The following is a 20581-nucleotide window of genomic DNA, read 5'->3' on the forward strand; positions in this document are numbered from 1 at the left end:
GGGTTGAACAAATATTTGAGAAACAACTTCTGAAAGACTAGAAATCCCAGTCATACAAGGTTCATGTTTCATCATAATGTATGTAGCTTTTGCAAATATTAAAGACTGCTGAACTTCTCTCATCTATCACAAACACTTGCTTAAAATAGTGTCATTTGGGATCTGTCTGGTTTAATAGTTATCTCTGGGAAAAGAGCTTTGTCCTGAAGTTTTCACAATGCTTGTTTTCCTTCTTTGCATCACAGCAGTGTTTCCTTTCCAGGGAGCTGACAAAGGCCAGCAGCTCAGGTGTTGACCCTGCAGTGAGGTCATTTGGCCCTGCAGATGCTTCCATAGCCTGGAGCTCTGTTAAAACAGGTATCACTGTGGAAGTTCACCTCCCACAGCAGCCCTGACTGCGATGTCTCATCCTCCTCCTTTCCCTGGAGACAAAGCACAGTGTATGAGTGTGTGTCACCAGAGCACTGACCACCACCAGTGCCACCCCAAGGGGCTGGGAGTGTGCAGTCAAATTGCAGTTCACGCTTGGAGACTTGCAGCAGTGACAGTAGAGATGTGAGGTCCCAAGGACAGCTTTTCTGATCAGTACAATAATCTGATCAATTACAATAAACTTATAATAATAAGCTAATATGCTATAGATATAGCTTCTTCATTTAGAAGATTTTGTGGGGTTTTTTTAGCTCTAGTAAGTGGTTGACTTAATATGAGATATTTCATCTTGTTAGTCTGTCAGGGGCTTAACACTAACAATGCTAACACCAGGCTGCTAATACTGCTCATTAATAACACTGTAACAACATGAGCTCACTCTTACTGACACAAACTAATTTAATTTTCTGTCTTCAAGTTTATCAAGTGAAGTTATGGCACAAAAATTGTTCTACATTTTGTAAATTATTACTTTACATTACTAATTAGGATACGAATAGACACATTAAATCTCATGGACTAGCCTTTTATAATGGCTTTAGTATTTGCCATATGTAGAATGCATTTCCAGTTCTTTAATTTCAGTTGCAGATTTGTTGACATAAGGGCATTGTGTTTAGAGTGAGGCTGTTTGTTCCTCCTGAAAAATAAGGCCAAAAGCCTGAAATAACCTTACTTAGTATTGATTTTTGGTTTTTTGGTCCTATTGCTTGTGAAATTTCCTTGCAACTGAAAAAGCACTAATGTTTGAGTTGTGGAAAAAGGTTTGGAATTTGAAACTTTATTTTAAAAACCTTACGATGTGAAATTCACTTTTCAGAAAACCTGCCACACAGCAATAAATTCCCTGTGGTATTTCTAGTGATACAACTTCCTTTGTCAAAAAAATTGTAATATGTAAATTATAGTTACAAGTTCCATTGTTTCAGGAATAACATTTTTCTTAAAATCATTAATGTCACCAATAAAGAAATTGAGAGGAAGTAGGAGGGATCAGTCTCTGATTTGCTTGCCTTGGATCTGACAGCTGTTTAAATACAGAAATTGCTATATCCACTCTCCAAAATGAGGTCAGTACTCCATCATCCGTGTGAGCTCCCAGGGATCTGAAAAATGGACTGCATGTTTATATCCATCCCCTGGACCAGTGGTCCAGTTCCTATAAAACAGAATTCTGTCAGTTAAATATTGGATTTATTAAGCCCTGCTGTATGGCCACTGAAGATGACCATCTGTAATTCCATGTTGTTAATACTTCAAGCATGTGTAAACTGTCACTAATTCTGTGGCCATTGTGGAGATCAAGTGCAGAGACTTGAGGGCTTATCTTGAAGACTTTCTTATGAAAGGTCTCTGATTGTGGAAGTATTTCTGATGAAAATATGTGGGCAGTTACTGTTGTCCCTTCAGCTTTGAGTGAATTTATGAATATGCTCCTGATAATAATTATGTAAAAAAACTTTGAATCGTGTAAGTAATTATTGCATAGCTTTATAGTGCTATTGGTGTTTTGGTTTGAGCTCTTTTTTTTAAAAGAAGGAAAGTAACAGAAGCTCTCAAACAAAAATATGTGCCTGTCACAAGCCAAATGAACTCTATGTGCATATCAAGGGAAATTTTTAAATACATACCAGCAGAATCTGTCTTTTAGACAAGAATTTAGGCATTGGAAGGTAAGCATGTGTTTGAAGGCAAATACATTTGAGCCTCATCCCATGCTACAAAGCCACCCACCAAATTTGGGCGTGGTACACTTTAAAATGGAATTTATTCTTCAGTGCATTTAGTAAATAGCTGGTGTTAGCAGACGTTCTAGACATATATCCCTTAAAACTCACCCATTCTGTGAGCATTTTTTCATTTCTTTGGTAGTACTCAGCATCTTTGCTTTTCTTAACAATACAGTGTTATTGAAGGTATGTTTCTCCCATTAAACAAGGAATTTCCTGTCAGGTCTCCTAAATAAAGCAGATTTGAGATAAAATAAGGCAAATCTGCATGTTCCTTGTTTAAGAAATAGTCTGGAAACTAATATAATGTTATCTAGAAGTAAATAATACTTCTAGAAAAAGACACAAAAATTTCATGCTCTTTCTATGACTTATAAGCTATCTACATAATTTTTCATCAGTAAGAGCTTTATGAAATCATATTATAGCATCTACCTTATTATTTTTAAATTTTTATTATTTTTCTCTAATAAGTACAGAATTATTTTATTGCATGTGTTGCTACTAAACAAGACTTTTTCAAAAGAAAGGATATGGAAATGCAAATATATGGGGGTGTTCAGCTTTTTGTTCATGGTGGGTTTTTGTTGTTTCGGGCGTTTTTTTATTTTAAAATAGATTGAAGTTTTAAAGGCAAAATCCTGTAATGATTTCTGCCTAGGGAAATCTTAATGACAGTGTATATACTTCTACTGTACAGCCCAGAATAGAGTTTGGGAATAATCCTTTGAGACCTTATTTTGATACATAATGATCTGGTTACACTCCATCCTGAATCCTGAGAAGTCCTGGACACTGTTTCTGCCCCTTCTCACTTTCCAACATAGTTTTAGACAAATTACCTGTCCTGAATCAATCAATATCCTTCCTCTGTTAGGCATTATATAATGCTAAAACAAAAAGCTCTATTTCAGTACATACATACTGGTTAAAGTGATCAGGCTTAAATATGAGACAAAAGCTGGGCTTTTTCATCTTCAGCAATGAAACATCAGTGTGACCATTGTTCCTTTGCATTTGTTGTTCAGTTAGGCTCAGTTGTTGCTCATTCAAGGTTGATGTTAAACCAGCTAGCTTTCTGGATAGTGCTTGTAAGGTAGGGATGACAGCAGTGTGACACCCAGGAGATGGCCAAGGTGAAAATCCCCTGGTACCAGAAGTGCCCCGCGGGGTCATGACGTGTTCTCTTGCAAGGCCTTACCTGCCAGCTCCACCAGTTGCTGCATTACTGTTGTGCATGGCCCACACTTTGGCTTTGGTAGGGCAGAAGCCATTTAACTACAGCTCCTTTGTTTTCTTTCTTCTACAAATGCTGACTGTTTGGTCACAATCACCTCCGGATTCAGGGAAGGGATCAGCATTGTTCCTGTTTAGAAGTCAGCATCATCAGCAATAAAAAAGGGTGGATATCCTCTCTATTTGTGTGTAAGCTCTCCTGCTCTTATTCTGCCTAATGTTTTGCATTTTTTTGGTTAGTGTCAGAATTCTTTAAGTACTCACAGCATTGAAGATAAGACATGGAAATGGCTATCAGGATAATCTTGTTGCAGTTAGTGCTCCACATTGAGCCCTTCTCATTTATGCTGAAACTGTTTTAGTATGCAACAAGACCTGACACGGTTGAGCCTTTGTTATTTGGTGTACAGGTCTTACTCCCCCAGTCTTGTTTCCTTTGAAGGTTGCTGAGTGTTATGCATCACTTTCTTTTAAATTTTAAGAAATTACTTTGAAGTTATGACTTAAAATTCATGCTTAATGAATACTGTACAGTGAACAGCGTTAAATGTAGTTCAGACAGTTTGGTTAAGCCTCCATTTTGCAAGTATTTATGAGTTTTGTGCAGTTTTTCATGCCAGATACTTCTGACTTTTATAACGCTTCCCTTAGAGCTTGGAGCTAAGCTGCAAGTCTTTTGAGTCTATAAAATTGTAGGCATTATGTATGTATGTACCTATGAGTATATAAAAGCAATTATTTGCTATTATTTTTCAAATAAATCAAGAGTTACTCTTGGCTACAATGAAAAGAAGTAGTGGCATTACTGGGTATGGTTTTGAAATAAAATTAGTTCTAGATTTGCCAGTTCTCAAGTACCGTCATATGAAGCTGAAACTCAATGTGCTCTATGGACAGCATGTTGGAAATTATCATTATTTCTTACTCCATCTTTTGAAAATAAAATGGAAGAAATGCATTTAAAAAGGATAAACTGAATAGTACAGAAGACAGAAGGACTCAAAATCAAAACAGGGAACAGAATGTACACTACATAAAGAAACAGCCTTTAGTGAGAAAAAGAAAACCCTCTGTGACTATTTAGTAGAAATACCATGAGAAGAAATTGTTTATATTGAAACTTGCTAATATTCTAACTATGAAAAATTCACTTAATTTTAACTCCTCTGCTAAGAATAGAAATGCCATACACAGTATGCTAATGATATTTTCTAGAACCTACGTCTGTAAGACTTTTAAAAATGTATTTAAAAAGCCAATTTTGTTTGGGATGCTAGATTTCGAAAGAATGCATTGAAAACACTAGTTGTCTATATCATGCAGATTTTGGGGGTTTTCCCAAATACTCCCTGCTTTCTGGTAGCATTTACTAATCTTTGCTTTCCTGCTTGTAAATGATGAGAGATATTTGGGGGGAGCAGTGTAGCTCCCTTCCAAAGTAGGTGTCTTCAGACAGATAAATTAACATCTGTAGTGTGGCTGCTCAGTATGAGTTAAATGGATTTTAATTTAAATATAGACTATTGTGAGTTCTGCTAGAAATAAGTGGTTCACAACCCTGGCTATGAGCCAGAACAGATGTGATCATCTGCTTCTGAGTCACCTGGGACAGTTCCTGCCTGATTTTATGCCTGTGGCCCAAAACAGCAGTGTGAATCACTTGGATTGTTAAGGTTGGAAAAGACCTTTGAGATCATCAAGTCTGCCTGTTAACCCAGCACCTCCATGTTCAGCACTAAACCATGTACTTAAGTGCCATGGGAACTTTTTTTGAACGCTTCCAGGAATGGTGACTCCATCACATCATGGATGTTCCATGGAACACTCCTATTCCAGTGCCTGACCACCTTTTCAATAAAACGTTTTTTTTCCTGAAATCCAGTCTTATGCAAGATGTGGCAGTGTTTTGCTTGGGGACTGTGGGAAAGCATTGCTTATATGTTTTTTATAGGGTCACAGTGAATAAGTGACTGAACTTAATGTTAACTTGAAGTTCAGCTTGTGGGTGAGCTAATTTCTCCTGTGACTTCATCTGCTGTGATGAAAGGCCCATGTCCAGCTCTCCAGTGGTCAGTCATGTACTGTAATGTCAGATGCTTGTTTAGGAAAAGGAGCCTGAGGGGAGACCTTTCTGCTCTTCAGGAGGGTGGAGCGATGTGGGAGTTGGTCTCTTCTCCCAAATAACTACTGATAGAAGAGGAAATGTTTTCAAGTTCTACCAGGGGAGGTCTAGATGGGAAAAATTCCTTAAGAAATTGTGTATTCATGCATTAGAACAGGTTGCCTGGGGAAGTCACCGTCCTTGGAGATATTTAAAAGAATGTATATGTGGCAGTTAGGTTTAGTGGTGGCCTTGACAGCACTGTATTAGTGGTTGCACCAAGAGGTCTTAGAGATCTTTTCCAATCTTAATGATTCAGTGATTCTATGCTCCTATGCTGCTCCAAGCCTTCTAAATGAGTACTGCTGCTGCCTGATGAGGTGGGGGTTGTACACAGGATGCAATGAGAGGTGAGGAGATGGCAGAGTCAATGCTCTCAAACGTGCAGTTCATCTGTGCACTTTTGCTCTAAAGCAGGGCACAGTGCATGGACTTGGCCAAGTGCTGGTCTTAGTGACAAAAGGGGAGTAGCAGAGTGACAGAAGAGACTGAGGACAACTGGCCAATGGACCTCCAGCATTATCCAAGATAGACCAGGAAAACTACATTTTCTTGAGCGATTAGAGGTTCCTGCTCACAGAGTGATGCTCTTTGTGTGGAAATGATTTTTGATAATCAAGGCTTGCCATTTAATCTGATACTTTCAGATGTATTGCTTGTATTGTCTGTTTTCAAGTCAGTGCATTTCTGAAAAGGATCCTGTTTCAGTGTCTTATTTAAACTGTAGGTACTAGAAAGGAAAAATGGAATTTCATTAAAGTATTAAATGTAGAATTGAAACGAATGCAGTGAAATTAGTTTTAAGGCTTTATTGGTAGAAACAAAGCAAACAAGTGAAAAACCCGAATGTCGTGATACTGCATTTATGTAGCCAAAACAAGAGGAGGATTTTACATGCTCTGTAAAATTACCAGTGCTTTATCTGTGAAGAATTGCACTTAAGATAAAAATATGAGAAAAATGGTACTGTAGACCAAATATCATATCAAATGTATATCGTGCACTGTCAGAAGATCTTTTCATGTAAACACCATAACTTTTTGGGAAACCTTTCCAGAAGAGTTAGATTTTAACTTTCTCATATCCAGGCTGTGCATACTGTAGCAAAGTCTACAATATGTATGATAACCAAAAGAGCATCTGTGTTAATATAGATTTCCTATAATAGCTTTTAAAAGACTTCCAGAAGCTTGATAAAGTCAGTAAATCATTCAAGAAGCTGGAAAAAAATAATCTTTTGTTGGATTTTCAGCTACTTATTACATACTCTTTGTGGTAGACAAAGAATATGTAGCAAGTAGTTGAAAAACTTTTTCTCTTAAGGAGCTATTATATTTGTTAGATGTTAGAGTTTTGCTTAATACCTAAAAATAAACAACATTGACAACAAAGAAATAAACATAATTGGTAACTGGTATTTCTTATCTCTTTATTGAAGGGCAACCTACAACCATTGTTTTTTGGTTGTTCTTCAGCATAAATAAAAGGGGTAGCTTTGTGTATGAGGCAGTGTTTATTGACTCAGAGCTCACTTTAGAATGGAAAAGGAGTGCCACTCTGGTCATCCCACAGATGTGTCATCTTAGGGTGAAAACCAACTCTGAGTATGAAGTGCTTGTAAAACATTAATGTGTATGGAGATTGGGCTCTTCTGTGCATAAATGAATTTGCTGGTGTGAAGGAGCTTAGCCTTTGCTCTGCAGTGAAAGACACTGATCTCTGTTCATCTGTGATCTGTTTTTTTTCCCCAATATGTCCATCCATTGGTTTAATTTAAAACAATTTTCTAGAAATTCTTTAATCAATACCTTTTATATATACAACCCTCAAAACCAGGATTTATTCCAATGTGTGTAAAAGAATTTGAGACTTTTATGCATTGAGTTGTTCTCAGACTTTGAATTTTGTATGTGTTATTATTAGGTACTATACTGTTGCTTGGACAACTCAATCATGTACAGAAAAGCTTGCAGCAGACCAAAGTTGGTGTTTTTAGGCCATTGTAGTGATTCATAGTAGCTGAAATTCAAAGAATGACAAGTGTTAAGTACAGATCAGTGTTATATGCAACAAAGTATTGAGTGCATAGATTCAGTTGGCAATGGATGACTGAATATGGTCCCCTCCAAATCTTATATTCTACTTTGCCAATGCATGAGTGGCTCAAGGAATGTTTGTAAAATCTGGTTTTCATTAGTAATTGTGAACTTTGTTGCTAATTAAGCCTCAGCTTTTGCTTAAATGCTAGTGATACTTCTCAAAAAAAAAAACCTTAAAAAAAGGACCTAATGTGCTCTGAAGAATTTTTTTCCAAATGTTTTCACTCTGAGTTATACCAACTTCATTTTATATTTCCTCTACCATTACATCTCATGTACAATTGGAATAGGAATTGATTAAGAAGATCAACTTCCTTCTCTAGAACATTTTGCTGAGCATGTACTAGTATCAAAGTGGGTTATTAGAGCCTGAAGCTCAGATCTTAATCAGGAATTCTACAAAGTAGTCAATTTTGGATGGAATTTTTTTGTTCTGCTTGATAATACACATTTTTACTCAGCTTTCTTGCACTTGTATCGGCATTTTCTGAGTGTACAGGGACATGAGGATGATGGGATCTTTTTCTTCTCCTAAAGATCAAGTGAGGTGAAAGGCTGAGCTGTTAGGAGAATCTTACTGTAAAATTACTGTTAAGAGGTTGTCAGTGTGCTTGATAGTGATAAAGTGTAGAGGACTTAATCCCAATTTAGCTTGAGTTTACAGATGAAGCTTTAGAAGAACTAGAAGTTCCTGTACTAGGCAATGAAAACCTTTGCCCTCTGGTAATTGAGTCTAAAAATGAATTAAAACTACGCAAAACTTCAGGAAGTTATTTCGCACTGCAGGGTACAGAGGATTTTTTATTTTTGAAGATCTGCCTGTGTGTAACATTTGAGTTTCCCCAGACTTGTGTCTGTGGCAGCCAGTGCTTATTGTTTTTCCCTGTGTTTCAGCACCCAAGGACAATGAGGAGCGTGTGTTCCGGGAGCGGATGCGCCCCAGGAAGCGCCAGGGTGCCGTGCGGCGCAGGGTGCACCAGGTTAATGGACACAAGTTCATGGCCACCTACCTTAGACAGCCAACATACTGCTCACACTGCAGAGACTTTATATGGTATGGAGTAACTTTGGCTTGGCTTTCTTTGCAGCTCTGCCTTGGGGAGTTAGCAGGAGGTTCGTTAGAAACCTTCCTGCTTCGCTGAAGTGAAAATGGTATCGAGCAATGGTTCTTTTCCTCTATTTTGGCATTAACCTGTCAACAGTGTTGCAGGTGATAATAGAAAGCTATTAAATTCCCATCATATTAGAATTGGTTTTATTTGTGGCTCTTCTCCTTTGAGTCACAAAGTTCCATATTTCCCTATCTAATGCACCCTGTATTCCTGGTAGACAACCAGTCTAGTATTATGTAAGTGCCTAAGTGTAAATTTAAACTTAATATTAAACCTTTACATTTTGTCATAATGACGGAATTCTTTGTTACATGGTTAAGTATCACCATCTTCCTTCTAAGAAATGCAAAGCTCCTTCACATCCTACTGAAGTTAATGGAATATAGGTATATTATACTTCTAATGACACAAAGATTTTGGTGCTCAGTGTACAGGCTCTTTATTATTACAATGTACACCAAGAACTCCCTTTTACAAATTATTTACATTATTTTGAGTATTTTCAATTTTCAGATAGGGAGAAGTGGTGGAGACATTCAGTTTTCAGTTGGTTTTCAGCAACTCTGGATGTTTTCAAAAGCGACCTAGAGATACTGATTTACAATTAGATCTGATGTTAATGGACAGTAAATATTTCTTAGGAGTGTGTAATGAATCAGTCTTTCTTAATGTAAAATGTATATGAAATGTGCATTGAACTCAACAGCATTCCTCTAAAAAGTGCCCATGGGTTAGGCTTTATGTTGGCTAAGGTGATTTCAAGCAATACTGACAAATACAATCTGTTTAGAGGTCTGCTGGATGATGATTTACCACTTTGTCCCCTTTCCATGCACCCTCTGGCTTTGTCTGTTTCACTACAGTAAATGTGTCTGTGCCCCTGACTGCCTTCATGGTCTCTCATCCTTCCTGTTACCTCTCAGCAGCTGAAATGTTCCTACTTTGAGCTGCTCTCAGTCCAGGCATGCAATTTTCAGATGATTGGTGATGAGAAGCTTTTTTTTGAACATATGCACTTCCAGTAAAGGGAAGGAAAAAATGTTTGCATTTTTAAAAATATTCCCTCTTCGTTTTCTAAAACACTTTATTATTTTTCAGGGGTGTAATAGGAAAACAGGGATACCAATGTCAAGGTAAGATAAATTCTGCATAAGGACAGTTTAAATATATTTATTATGTTATGTAAGTAATAAGATATTTTTATCAGGCATTGTATATATACAATGCTAAGAATTTAGCACATGATGATCAGAAGTTTGTCTCAACAAGTATACAATCTTTGCACCAAATCACAGTAATTTTTAAAAGTTCTATTGTTCTTAAGCATTATATATGACATGGGACCTCACCTAACAGCCCTCAACATCAGATCCCAGATATCTCTTTGTGCATATCCATCTAGGAAGCCATATCTGCAGATGTTGGCTTCTTCATTTTCCAAGTCTCACATTTTAAAATTGAGAGCTCTTTATTCTGCTTAAGATTCTGTGTTTAAAATTTTCAGGTGATTGTGAAGACTATAATTTAAATAGATGAGATAATTATAGAGGTCATCATTAGAGAAGGTTATAGTGAAGACTGCACAAGTGCTTCAGTTTCATCTCCCATTTTTCAACTCAATTTCTTGTACTCCTACTTCTTTATGCAATCACCTCTTGGGATGATGTGTTAGTACTTAATTCTCTTATAACAAGTGGAAACCATCAAGTTAGTGATGATTTTTCAGTAACAAAAGACGATGAAATCTCGTAATAAATAAGTAAATGCCATTTTTTAAAATAGCACTTTACATGGTACAATAAGACTTACTGCATTAACACACAGAGGTACCTGGAGAGGTACCTTGTCTTCTATTTTTTTTTCTTACAATGACCAAAACTGGAGAAAGTAAAATTCATTACTTCACTATGAGAGTTTTACTTTGTTTAGTGACCTTGAATTTTGCGTTGTGCTAGACCTAGTAATTGTTTCTTATCTGTCAGATATGCAAATGTTATTCATTGATTAAGTAATCAGGATATATATTGGCAAAACATTTTTGCCTCCTGAAACCTTTTACTGCTATCAACTTAAGATAATGTGTTACAGAAAGAATATTGACTTTTTCTTTTCTTTTGACTTTTACAGTGAGTTATCCTTATATCTGTTTTCCTTTGGAAGCTCTTTAAACAGTAATTGGTTTTGCTATTTGTTGTGTCTCATGTAATGTGGAGATCATGGACTTCATCAGATAAATAAATCACATATGTAAAAATCAAGAAAAATTGCAGTTAACATTTCAGAAGGTTACCATTTCGTTTTACAGATGAGATATTTGGCAGATACGCTTTAGTTATCTTAAAATTCTTTGGTCTTTGGAAAGTCCATTATCTTCTGCCTTTGTAAACCAACTTATTTCATAGGACTCACCAAATCACCACCAGTCACTTGCACACTTTCAAGTCCCGGTGGTTCTAGTCTGAGATCTGACTTCTGCTTTAAAATTAATCTTCATGAAAACTCATTCTTTTATCTGCTTTTGTCTTTCTAGTTTGCACTTGTGTAGTTCACAAGAGATGCCATGAACTTATAATAACGAAGTGTGCTGGCTTAAAAAAACAGGAAACTCACGATGAGGTAAATGTTTATAAATTAATTTTCCTATATAAAATTCTGTCTTTGATCTATTCAAAGTAGTGTCATCGCCTCTGTTTAATCAATAGATGCTACAGACTTTTGTGTGCCCTTCTGGTCGTTTTGTGGTGTAGCTTTTATTTTGGAATGCTAGATTGCCATCACAGTTTCATTTACATGGGAATTATCATACATAAATTTATTTCTAATTCGTTTACTTTCTATGACATCTGAGCCCCAAGTTTCTGAGAGCTCTTTCCACTCCTTTTCATTTTTAACATACTCTCTGCATTTCTGAGTTAGTACAAGTCTTGTCAGTTTAATTCAGAAGAAGCAGGCTGGGATCCCTCATCCCTCTGGCTGCGTTTTGTGTGGCTGAGCCATCAGCAGCTGATAGGAGAGCTGGGATGCTTGGGTGGGTGTCTGGCACCAACATAAAAGACTGACCAGAACTTGCTTGCAGAGTCTCACCTTAACAAAGACTATATCCAAATTGTTAAAATGTAGTTCTGTTTTTTAAAATAGTTTTAGCCCTCGAGTAGAAACAGCGAATGCTTTTTCTTACACAGAAGTTTTTGCTTCTATGGAAAAGCAAAGGTATGCTCCCTGTCCTGTTGTTTTGTGCAACAGCAAGGACCTGTTCTCTTTCACCATAGGCTTAGGTGAGGTGGTCTTTGAGTGATCACAGTTCCCTGGCTACAAAGAAAAACTACATTTCTTAAAAACCTACACTCATGATTTTAAAAGCCTACCTTTAAGTTACAAATTGGAGTTGTACATAGCAGGGCAGTTATAATGTATTCTTTCAACTTCAGCATGAGTTTGACTGAGGCACTAACTCATGATCTCATTTTTCTGTGCAATTCACTAGCATTATCCTTACTGGAGCCATTCTGTAATATCTGGTCCACAACCAGTATTTTATATCCAAAATGTGATCACATGCATGCAATTGTGATAAGGGACTGTGTTGGGCTAGTGCTGGTTTTGTGTGTTACTCACAGGAATATACAAAATCTTGTGCAGGTTTATATTCCCAGGCTCCAGACTGGTGGAGACTTGCATACTTTGCTGATAGTCTCATTGTTTAGAAGGGGTACTAGATCACTGGAGAAAAGCCAGCGGTAATAGAAAAGGGAAGGAAAAAATAAATCTCCTGCAGTGCAATGGCCACTATGAAAACTTATCAATGACATCCTTTAATTAGTAGGTAATCATACCTTGGAATCCCTGAACACAACACGTTATCATTGTCATAATCCAAAGAAGAGTGGGATATGGAAAGGTAAAGGGTTTATAATAAATTTCTTTTTCTAGTCCTGTATTAATTTGGCCTCGTGTTCCTAAAACAATTGGGAGTGACTTCCTTGCCTCCCACATTGAGATCTTTCCTGATAGCTATGTATTTGTTGTTCCCAAAAGTACTAGGAAGTAGACTTTAGTCTTTATCTCTTGGACAACAGCAGCCCTTCCCCCTCTTTTCCCCAGATAAAATAGTGAAAAGAATTCTGGAGTTGGAGTATATCTAATGCAGTGGTCATCACCTGAGCACAGCTCTATTTCATCTCATTTGAATTCTGTGTGGTTTCAAAATGCAACAGGGCCTCAGCATACACTGATTGCAAAGAAATTAATTAAAATGAAATATGCTGTGCTGTCATTTTTCAGCAAGTGGGATCCCAGCGTTTCAGTGTCAACATGCCTCACAAGTTCAGCATTCACAATTACAAAGTGCCCACCTTCTGTGACCACTGTGGTTCATTGCTCTGGGGTCTTTTGAGACAAGGTTTACAATGCAAAGGTAAGGCACCACTTCAGAGCTTTTCTTTTTCTTTGTGAATGACTCGTAGTCTTGGAAAGGCTTCAAGTCACTATGTCACCATGTACAGAAATAAATAGAAAATAAGTAGTGGAGCAATGTAAGGATTTCCATCGTGGTTAGAACACAGTCCTTACCCATTTGGCAACACCAGTTAATAACAGATGCAGAGGTCAGATGTTAAGAAACACATTTTACACTCGCTCCTGTGTAGATTTATTCCCTCACAGGATATTATAAGTTAACAGAAAATTATGAACATAACAATTTACATACCTTCAGTTTATTTTTGCCTTTTGTGTTTTCAGGTTTTTTTAACTTTTTAAGCATCAATATTCCAGCTACTTTTCCCTTTAAGAATACCATTTTCAAAAATTGCTATTTTGTATTGGTTAGAGTAGGTAGAGCCAGACCTGCGTGCCCATCTCCAGAATATGAGGTATTCTGATACCCAGCTAAATCATCTTTTGTGATAAGTCTGCTTAGCCCCTCTGTTCTAGAAAATAAAGGATTCATGACCTTCTGCCACTTAAGGACTCTATACTTTGTACAGGAACTGTATGTATGTGAAATTATGGCTGGAAGGTGCATTTGTGTCATTTTAGGTGTCAAACATATTGGTTCCATATCTCATTGTTTCAAGCAGATCTGTATAATGGGTGAGAAAAGAGTATGGACAATTGCAAAGTAAAGTAATATTTTAGAAATAGTTAATAAAATACGTCAATTTGTGGGTGGAAGGAAATGATGTCATGAAGGAATGATTATCAGGTTCATAGGAAATAGTGCCTAGTGGAATGATAAGCATTTTGATTTTGTTATGCCTTAGGAATGGATAGGTCCATCTTCATAAATACAGAAATGTGCATCCTTTGCAGTATTTAGGGTGACACATAACTATAGATGAAGGTCAGACCTGATGTTTCATGTTACGAGTTGTTGAGCAGCAAGGGAAAGAAGAAGATTTCTTTCATGGCAAAGTTATACACAGTGAAACTTCTGAAGTTCAAGACTTCCCTTGTGATTCCAGCTAGTGAACAGTGAAGAAATGTTAGGCTCTAAATGCTATTACTTTGCAGCTGTTGAAGATTTTCCTCAAATGCTGTCTTAATTATGGTGGAGATGCGTTCAGTAAAGACTTTTCAATTAAATCTGGGCTTTTTTCCTCTTTGATTTTCTTTTTTTTTAACCAGAGTTGTAGTATCTCTCTGCCTACTCTGGGCATACATGAGTTCTCTTTCATATTCTAACTCAAGTACCATACTGTTCATTTGGTCTTAACTGTTATTTCTCATACTGTGTAGCAGATGCATAGAAACAACAGTGCAGAGAATCTATGTTGCTTTCTCCATGTTCATAAAATTATTGCCTATAAAAATGCAGTATTCTCTGCATGAAATCTAGAGTTCATCTGAACTGAAAATGCCATTTTCTTTGTGCTTGGTTTTCTCTCTTTAACAAATGCTGAGTGACTCTTTTCTTCAGATATGTACTTCCTTGCCAGCGTGATTATTAACACTATGAAAGCGTACAACAGATTTGTTCTTCTTCAGTTTTTTCAATGGTTATTCCTGTTCATCTTTTTACAAAATATGTTCATGAAGTTGGACTGTACAACATTTTCCTGCTATTTCAAGCAGTTTAGCTCCTCAATGTCCATTTTTATGGATCCTAGCTCAAATGTTTTACTTGCTGCTGCTGAGATTTTATCACTGAATGTACTTTCATTGAATATACCATATTCAACAATTTCTTTTTCCTCTTCTTATGAGCTGAAATATACTTAAAAAGGATGCTCACCAGTTTTCTGAAGCACGTGGTTATGGCCAGATACAGTGCCTGGGTATAGTCTCAGAGGCAAATGTGGTTTTTATTTAGGGGCTGTAAAATGAAAAAGCTTCGTTGATGAAAAATATAATGAAATGTAACTTTATAAATACCTATTTTTATAATTTCCTTTTCTCTAAACAATTAAGTGAGGAATTTGAACAATTGAATATTAATCTAGAATTTAATCACACTTGCAGCTGTACTCTCTTTATACCTCGCTCCACAAGAGGGCACTGAAGTCTCAGATAAAATAAATCATTTGCTCCTAACAAATCCACCTTCCAGGAGTTTTAATGGAGCTGCATTTTTGCCTCTGCCCCATAATCTGGAAGCAAAGTAACCTTTTCTTCTCTCCTCGTAATAATAGTTTCAGGAGATTTAAGGGAAAGAGCTTAGTAACAGGATTGCCATCTAAATAAAGTATGTGTTTAACCCTTAATTTTTATTAAAACTTAATGCACTGTCAGTTTTATGGCTGCCTACATTAAAAGTTAATCTACTTCAGTAAAATAGTAAGAGGCAATTATACCTAAGGATTTAATGTTTTGCTTTCTGTAGTGGACAGTTAAAATCCAGGCTCTGAAGGACTTTTTTTCTAATTCAACTTCATTTAAGAGTTACAGGATCATTCAATAATGCCATTTGTTCCTGTGTCCGTTCTGGGCACTGTATGAAAATATTATTCTACGTTATCACATCAGAAGAATGATAATCAGGTTAATAACTTTGTGTTAGCATTGAAGTATCCCTTCAAATCCAGCTAAGTGTTTTCCTACTGAGATGGTATTAATTTGAGAAAGTTATTGATAGGTGCAATAAGATCTGATTTAGGTAAGGCAAATGCATGCCAAGACAGTATTTAATTTACTGTATTACTTTGCATTTCATTGCAGTTTGCAAGATGAATGTACATCGACGCTGTGAAACAAATGTGGCACCAAACTGTGGAGTGGATGCTAGAGGCATAGCTAAAGTTCTTGCAGATCTTGGAGTCACTCCCGATAAGATCACTAATAGTGGGCAGAGGAGGAAAAAGGTAATTTTACCATGTATTGTCACATTTAAAAAATCAGGTAATTATGACTGTATTGTAACTATATTAGTTGGGATTCAGTCCTACTCCAATGACCTGCACAGTAATTTTTTTATATCTCAGTACAGAGCTAAGACTTTGAGTTTTGTTTTGTGAGTGTAAATCATCTATTCTAAACTTTGATATGAAATTTATTTTGACCTGCACAACGTTGCAGATCTCGAGTCTGTAATTTCTGGAGGGATTTCCCCTTTTTAATTTTGAGGAAGGAAATTTGACAGAGACACAATGTCTGGCAACTGTTAAAAACATAAATGCATGGTATGGCTCAGAATTAGCATTGATAATTGATTGATTGATTGATTGATTGGCAGACAGCACTAGTCCACAGTGTTGTAAATTTTGATAAACAAGCAGTGTGCTGATTCTCATGAAGAGGAGATGTTTGCCAGGTGACTATTCCAGAGTTATGCCTTTTATAGGAATAACCAGGCTGTTCTAGAAATAAAAAACATAGGTCACCCCAAGAACATTCAAAACTGATGGAGTTATACCTGAGTGATGATGTGTATCCTGGATGAGAATGGGCTCACACTTTGTATCTCTATTTCCATAATTATCACAACAGACCCATCGGTCTCACAGAAACAGGCAATTTGTGCTAAAATTTCTTTAAACACTGACAGTTGCTTCTGTTCATTTTCCCACTTATTGCACACTGGGATCCCCTGTACGCTGTTTTAAAATGTTATAGAAACTTGGGAAACTCGAGAATGAATTAATTGATCTGACACTCCTGGGAAAAGGTGTTGTCATGTTGCTTCTGCATGAGGTTGTTTGCGGTGCTTGCTGATACGTTATAGTTAAATGTATTTACTGGATAAATTTGAATACAGACTCATGGTGGCTTCTCAAAAGTTACCCACTCACTGGTTATGTACACTACGTTTATTTCATCTTAAGAACCTGGTTTTCTTTCAGTTGCCTGTTTTTCCTCTGTTTGTATTATGGCTTCCATTTCATGTGATGCCATCTACTGTATGGCTGAGGTTCTGCCAGTGAGAATCCATTCACTCTCCTTCATAATTCTGCTTTTGAACTGAAGCTGTTGAACTAAATTTCCTCATGGCACGGGGAGATCAGAGCTGAGCACCCCTTTTGGAATTGTTCTTAGCTAATTGCAGGTGCAGAGACCCAACCACCAGTTCCGGGATGCGCGTCGTCGGAAGAAGATCGCTCGAAATCAGCACCAACGTCTCCATGTGATCAAGGTCAAACAAATCTTTTTATTTCCTATCTAAAATATTTTGTCACACATTTTCCTGGAGTAAAAAAAAAAAAAAAAATCTATGATCATGAGCCTCTGTACATGCAAATCAACAAAGCAGTTACCACTAGAAATGGACGCATTTAAAGTTTTGAACTGTAAAATCTTTTTTAAAAAGGCCTGCTTCTCATTTAATTTAAATCTGTGAAATTAGGTGGCATTTAAAGGGAAAATTATAAAATAGTCATCTTAATATATTATTAAGTTTACTACATTTTGCAGTTTACTTGTCAATGAAATATATTTATGGAAGTAGTTTATAAATTCCATTAGTAATTTATATATATTCCAGTTATAAGACTGGAAAATATTTTAAATAGTAACACAGAACTTGAGAGAGAGCCTTTATTTACCTGAAAAACCATCTGTTAATAAGTTTTTGAGATAATATTGGCTCCTTTTAATTCCATGTTGAACATTTGTAATAATAAAAACTGCCATCCAGACAGGCTATACTAGCATGTCCATGTGGTCTCTAGAGGCTTCTTAAAACCGTGTTTCCTTTCAGCAGTTTATTTTATGCATAGATTTGGACACAGGCATTTTACTCTTCACTGATATGACCTGATTTCCTTGAGCTGAGCAGCTGATTGACAGAATGTGTATGTCAGCAGCATTTTTTTGAGTCTGGTCTAATTGTTTTTAAAAATCAGAAATCTGTGACCTCTGAATCCAGAACTGATTTAAATTTGTCAACCTTTTGGTTTCACAAACATTGTTTTCATAAAATGATGATTTTTAAAAATATCAGATGTTTTGTTTAAAATAAGAACAAAGGATTTGTCCAAATCCTCTCTTTAATTTGACCTTTATAGCTGTCCAGTAAAGTTGTTGCTTCTAAGGCCATCAGGCAGAAGCACCACACAGGAGCTCAGGAGCTCGGGGCAGACTCTGAGCACTGTTGGTCTCCAGGACTTTCTGTATTTAATTCTGAGAAACCTTCAGGAGCTTTTAGCAGATCTACACAATTGCTGCTTGGAGCAGCCCTGGGGAGTGGTCAAACACTTTATTGGCAGGAGTCTGATAACAGCTGGAGCTGAATAAGATGCTCCATTCATGTTGACTTCAAGGACTGGGACGCCCAACTATCCTTTGAACTTTTGAAGACACAGCTCTAAAATACTTAAGCAGGAAGATGAGTAAGTGCTACAGGAAGATAGGGATATTCAAAACAAAGTACTTCTCTGTGGTACAGGAACACCCAAAGTCACTAGAACAACTATTTGGCTACTATTCTGACTTATCTTTCAAGTTTTGGATATGTCATTCTCTTAAGTTCATTTTAAAAGGCCACCCTTCCTGTTAGAGCAGGGGTTTGGCTGATTACTGTAAGGTGGAGAAGCAGTTTGCTAAATATGTATTCTTAACCACAGAATGCTCTCAAACACAGCATTCAGAGATGCTGAATGTCCCTCCCCACAGTGATACAGGGTAACAAATGCTGGTTGTCCGAGGGTTGGTTAAAACTAACTTTTCCTCACATTTCCACAGAAATCAAAGAGCTGGAAAACAACATTAGGAAAGCATTATCTTTTGACAATCGGGGAGAGGAGCACAGAGCAACAGCTACAACGTCAACAGACAACCAGCTCAACAAACCTGGGGAGAATGGTGAAAATGGGGAGGTCAAACAGGCCCAGAGCAAGCGAATAGGTCTTGAAGAGTTCAATTTCATCAAAGTATTAGGAAAAGGCAGCTTTGGCAAGGTGGGTAGCTTTTTTTCCTCCTCTTTTCATCTTTTTTTTTTTTTTTTAAGCTAGTGTTCCGGGGTGGTTTTGACTGTACTGATTTGGAAGTGTTCATATTGACATTTAGAAAGTGCTTCCAGCCTAGGGATTTTCTTTTACCCAACAGACCAAAAGTATCAGTCTCCTGATGAGCAAGCCTTGTCTGTGCTGGAGCTCACTTTGTTGACTAGGGTCAAACCTTTTGAAACAAAATGTCAGTGTTTCATTATTTCAGGATATGGCTGATGAAGACACACAGACACGCAGTTACATACTGTTCAACAAAATTGCTTGTGGTCAAGCAGGAAGAATCGGGTCAGGAATAATGCTGTGGGGTTAATTCACTTTCTCGGTAATTCTCAGTTCAAGTTTACTTACTTCACAGAACATTGTGTGTATTTGTTTTTCCTCAGTGGGTGTGTTCAGTGCTGGAGGGAGCAGAACTGAAGCATTTCCACTCAGATATGACAGGGCTTAGACAGCTGCCCAAAATACAGTATAAGCAGCAGAGATGTAACTCACCAAATCCCTTCCTATAGTCGGGAATTGGTGAGGGTGGAAGGGGCGTTGCTGTGTTTACAGGGGTTATAGGTTTTCTTTCCACACTATTGTGCCCCATGGAATCAAAGAGGTGGACTGAAATATGAATCTGTTTCAGAAGTACACTCTTCCTTCCTTGATATTACGGGAACTTCACATGCAGGGGAGCAGGGCTGAAGCACTTCTTTTGTGTCCCTGTTTTCTAATCCTTTCTCTGAAGATTATCCTGGCTCCAAGCCAGGCCTGACCTTAAACAGAATATAGGGCCTGAACCTTAAACAATAGTTAAAATCAACAACATGAAAGCAGCTGAAATGGTAACTTTGGATTGTATACAAAGTCCAACACACTCAAATCTCACTACCAGAAGTGGGAGATAAAAGTGGGAAATAAATTTCTGTTTTACATCAACTTCCTTCCTTGTTTAGTTTTTTAGACCTCACTAATAGGTACTCATCAAGATACTTAGCTAACAAACAGAACAGATACCTTCTGTTTCAAATTTAAAGAATACCGGAGGTATATGCTTCTAAAATTATGGCACTTTACTTTTTATTTGTCAAACTGTAGCTTTATTTAGGCAAGTATGTAACTGCCTTTCTATTTTCAGTGTGGTCAAACTCAAATGAAACCCTGCATTTATGGTGTATGTTGTTCATATGTAAAAAGAATTTTTCTTTGGTTTAGGTAATGTTAGCTGAGCTAAAGGGAAAAGATGAAGTATATGCAGTGAAAGTCTTGAAGAAAGACGTCATACTCCAAGATGATGATGTAGACTGTACAATGACAGAAAAGAGAATTCTGGCATTAGCACGGAAACATCCATATTTAACACAACTTTACTGCTGCTTCCAGACAAAGGTAAGCTACATGAGTCTTTCACCACCTTCTGCCCAAGGAATAACACTGACTATTTCCAATT

At 37.0% G+C, this 20581-nt stretch overlaps 1 protein-coding gene across 2 annotated transcripts in view; it reads left to right on the top strand.

The window, feature by feature from the left end:
• Positions 1–20581, top strand: part of PRKCE (protein kinase C epsilon) — a 283897-nt gene that overhangs the window by 165190 nt on the left and 98126 nt on the right. For both annotated transcript variants that reach the window (XM_088161260.1, XM_014877250.2), the window contains exons 3-10: positions 8553–8712; positions 9869–9903; positions 11301–11386; positions 13052–13184; positions 15926–16068; positions 17240–17336; positions 18884–19098; positions 20347–20520. In XM_088161260.1, the coding sequence (XP_088017386.1) occupies positions 8553–8712; positions 9869–9903; positions 11301–11386; positions 13052–13184; positions 15926–16068; positions 17240–17336; positions 18884–19098; positions 20347–20520 (1043 nt within the window). The remainder of the gene's footprint in view (positions 1–8552; positions 8713–9868; positions 9904–11300; positions 11387–13051; positions 13185–15925; positions 16069–17239; positions 17337–18883; positions 19099–20346; positions 20521–20581) is intronic.

This window comes from Sturnus vulgaris, chromosome 3 (genome assembly GCF_052056855.1).
Source record: "Sturnus vulgaris isolate bStuVul1 chromosome 3, bStuVul1.hap1, whole genome shotgun sequence".
Lineage (NCBI taxonomy): Eukaryota > Metazoa > Chordata > Aves > Passeriformes > Sturnidae > Sturnus > Sturnus vulgaris.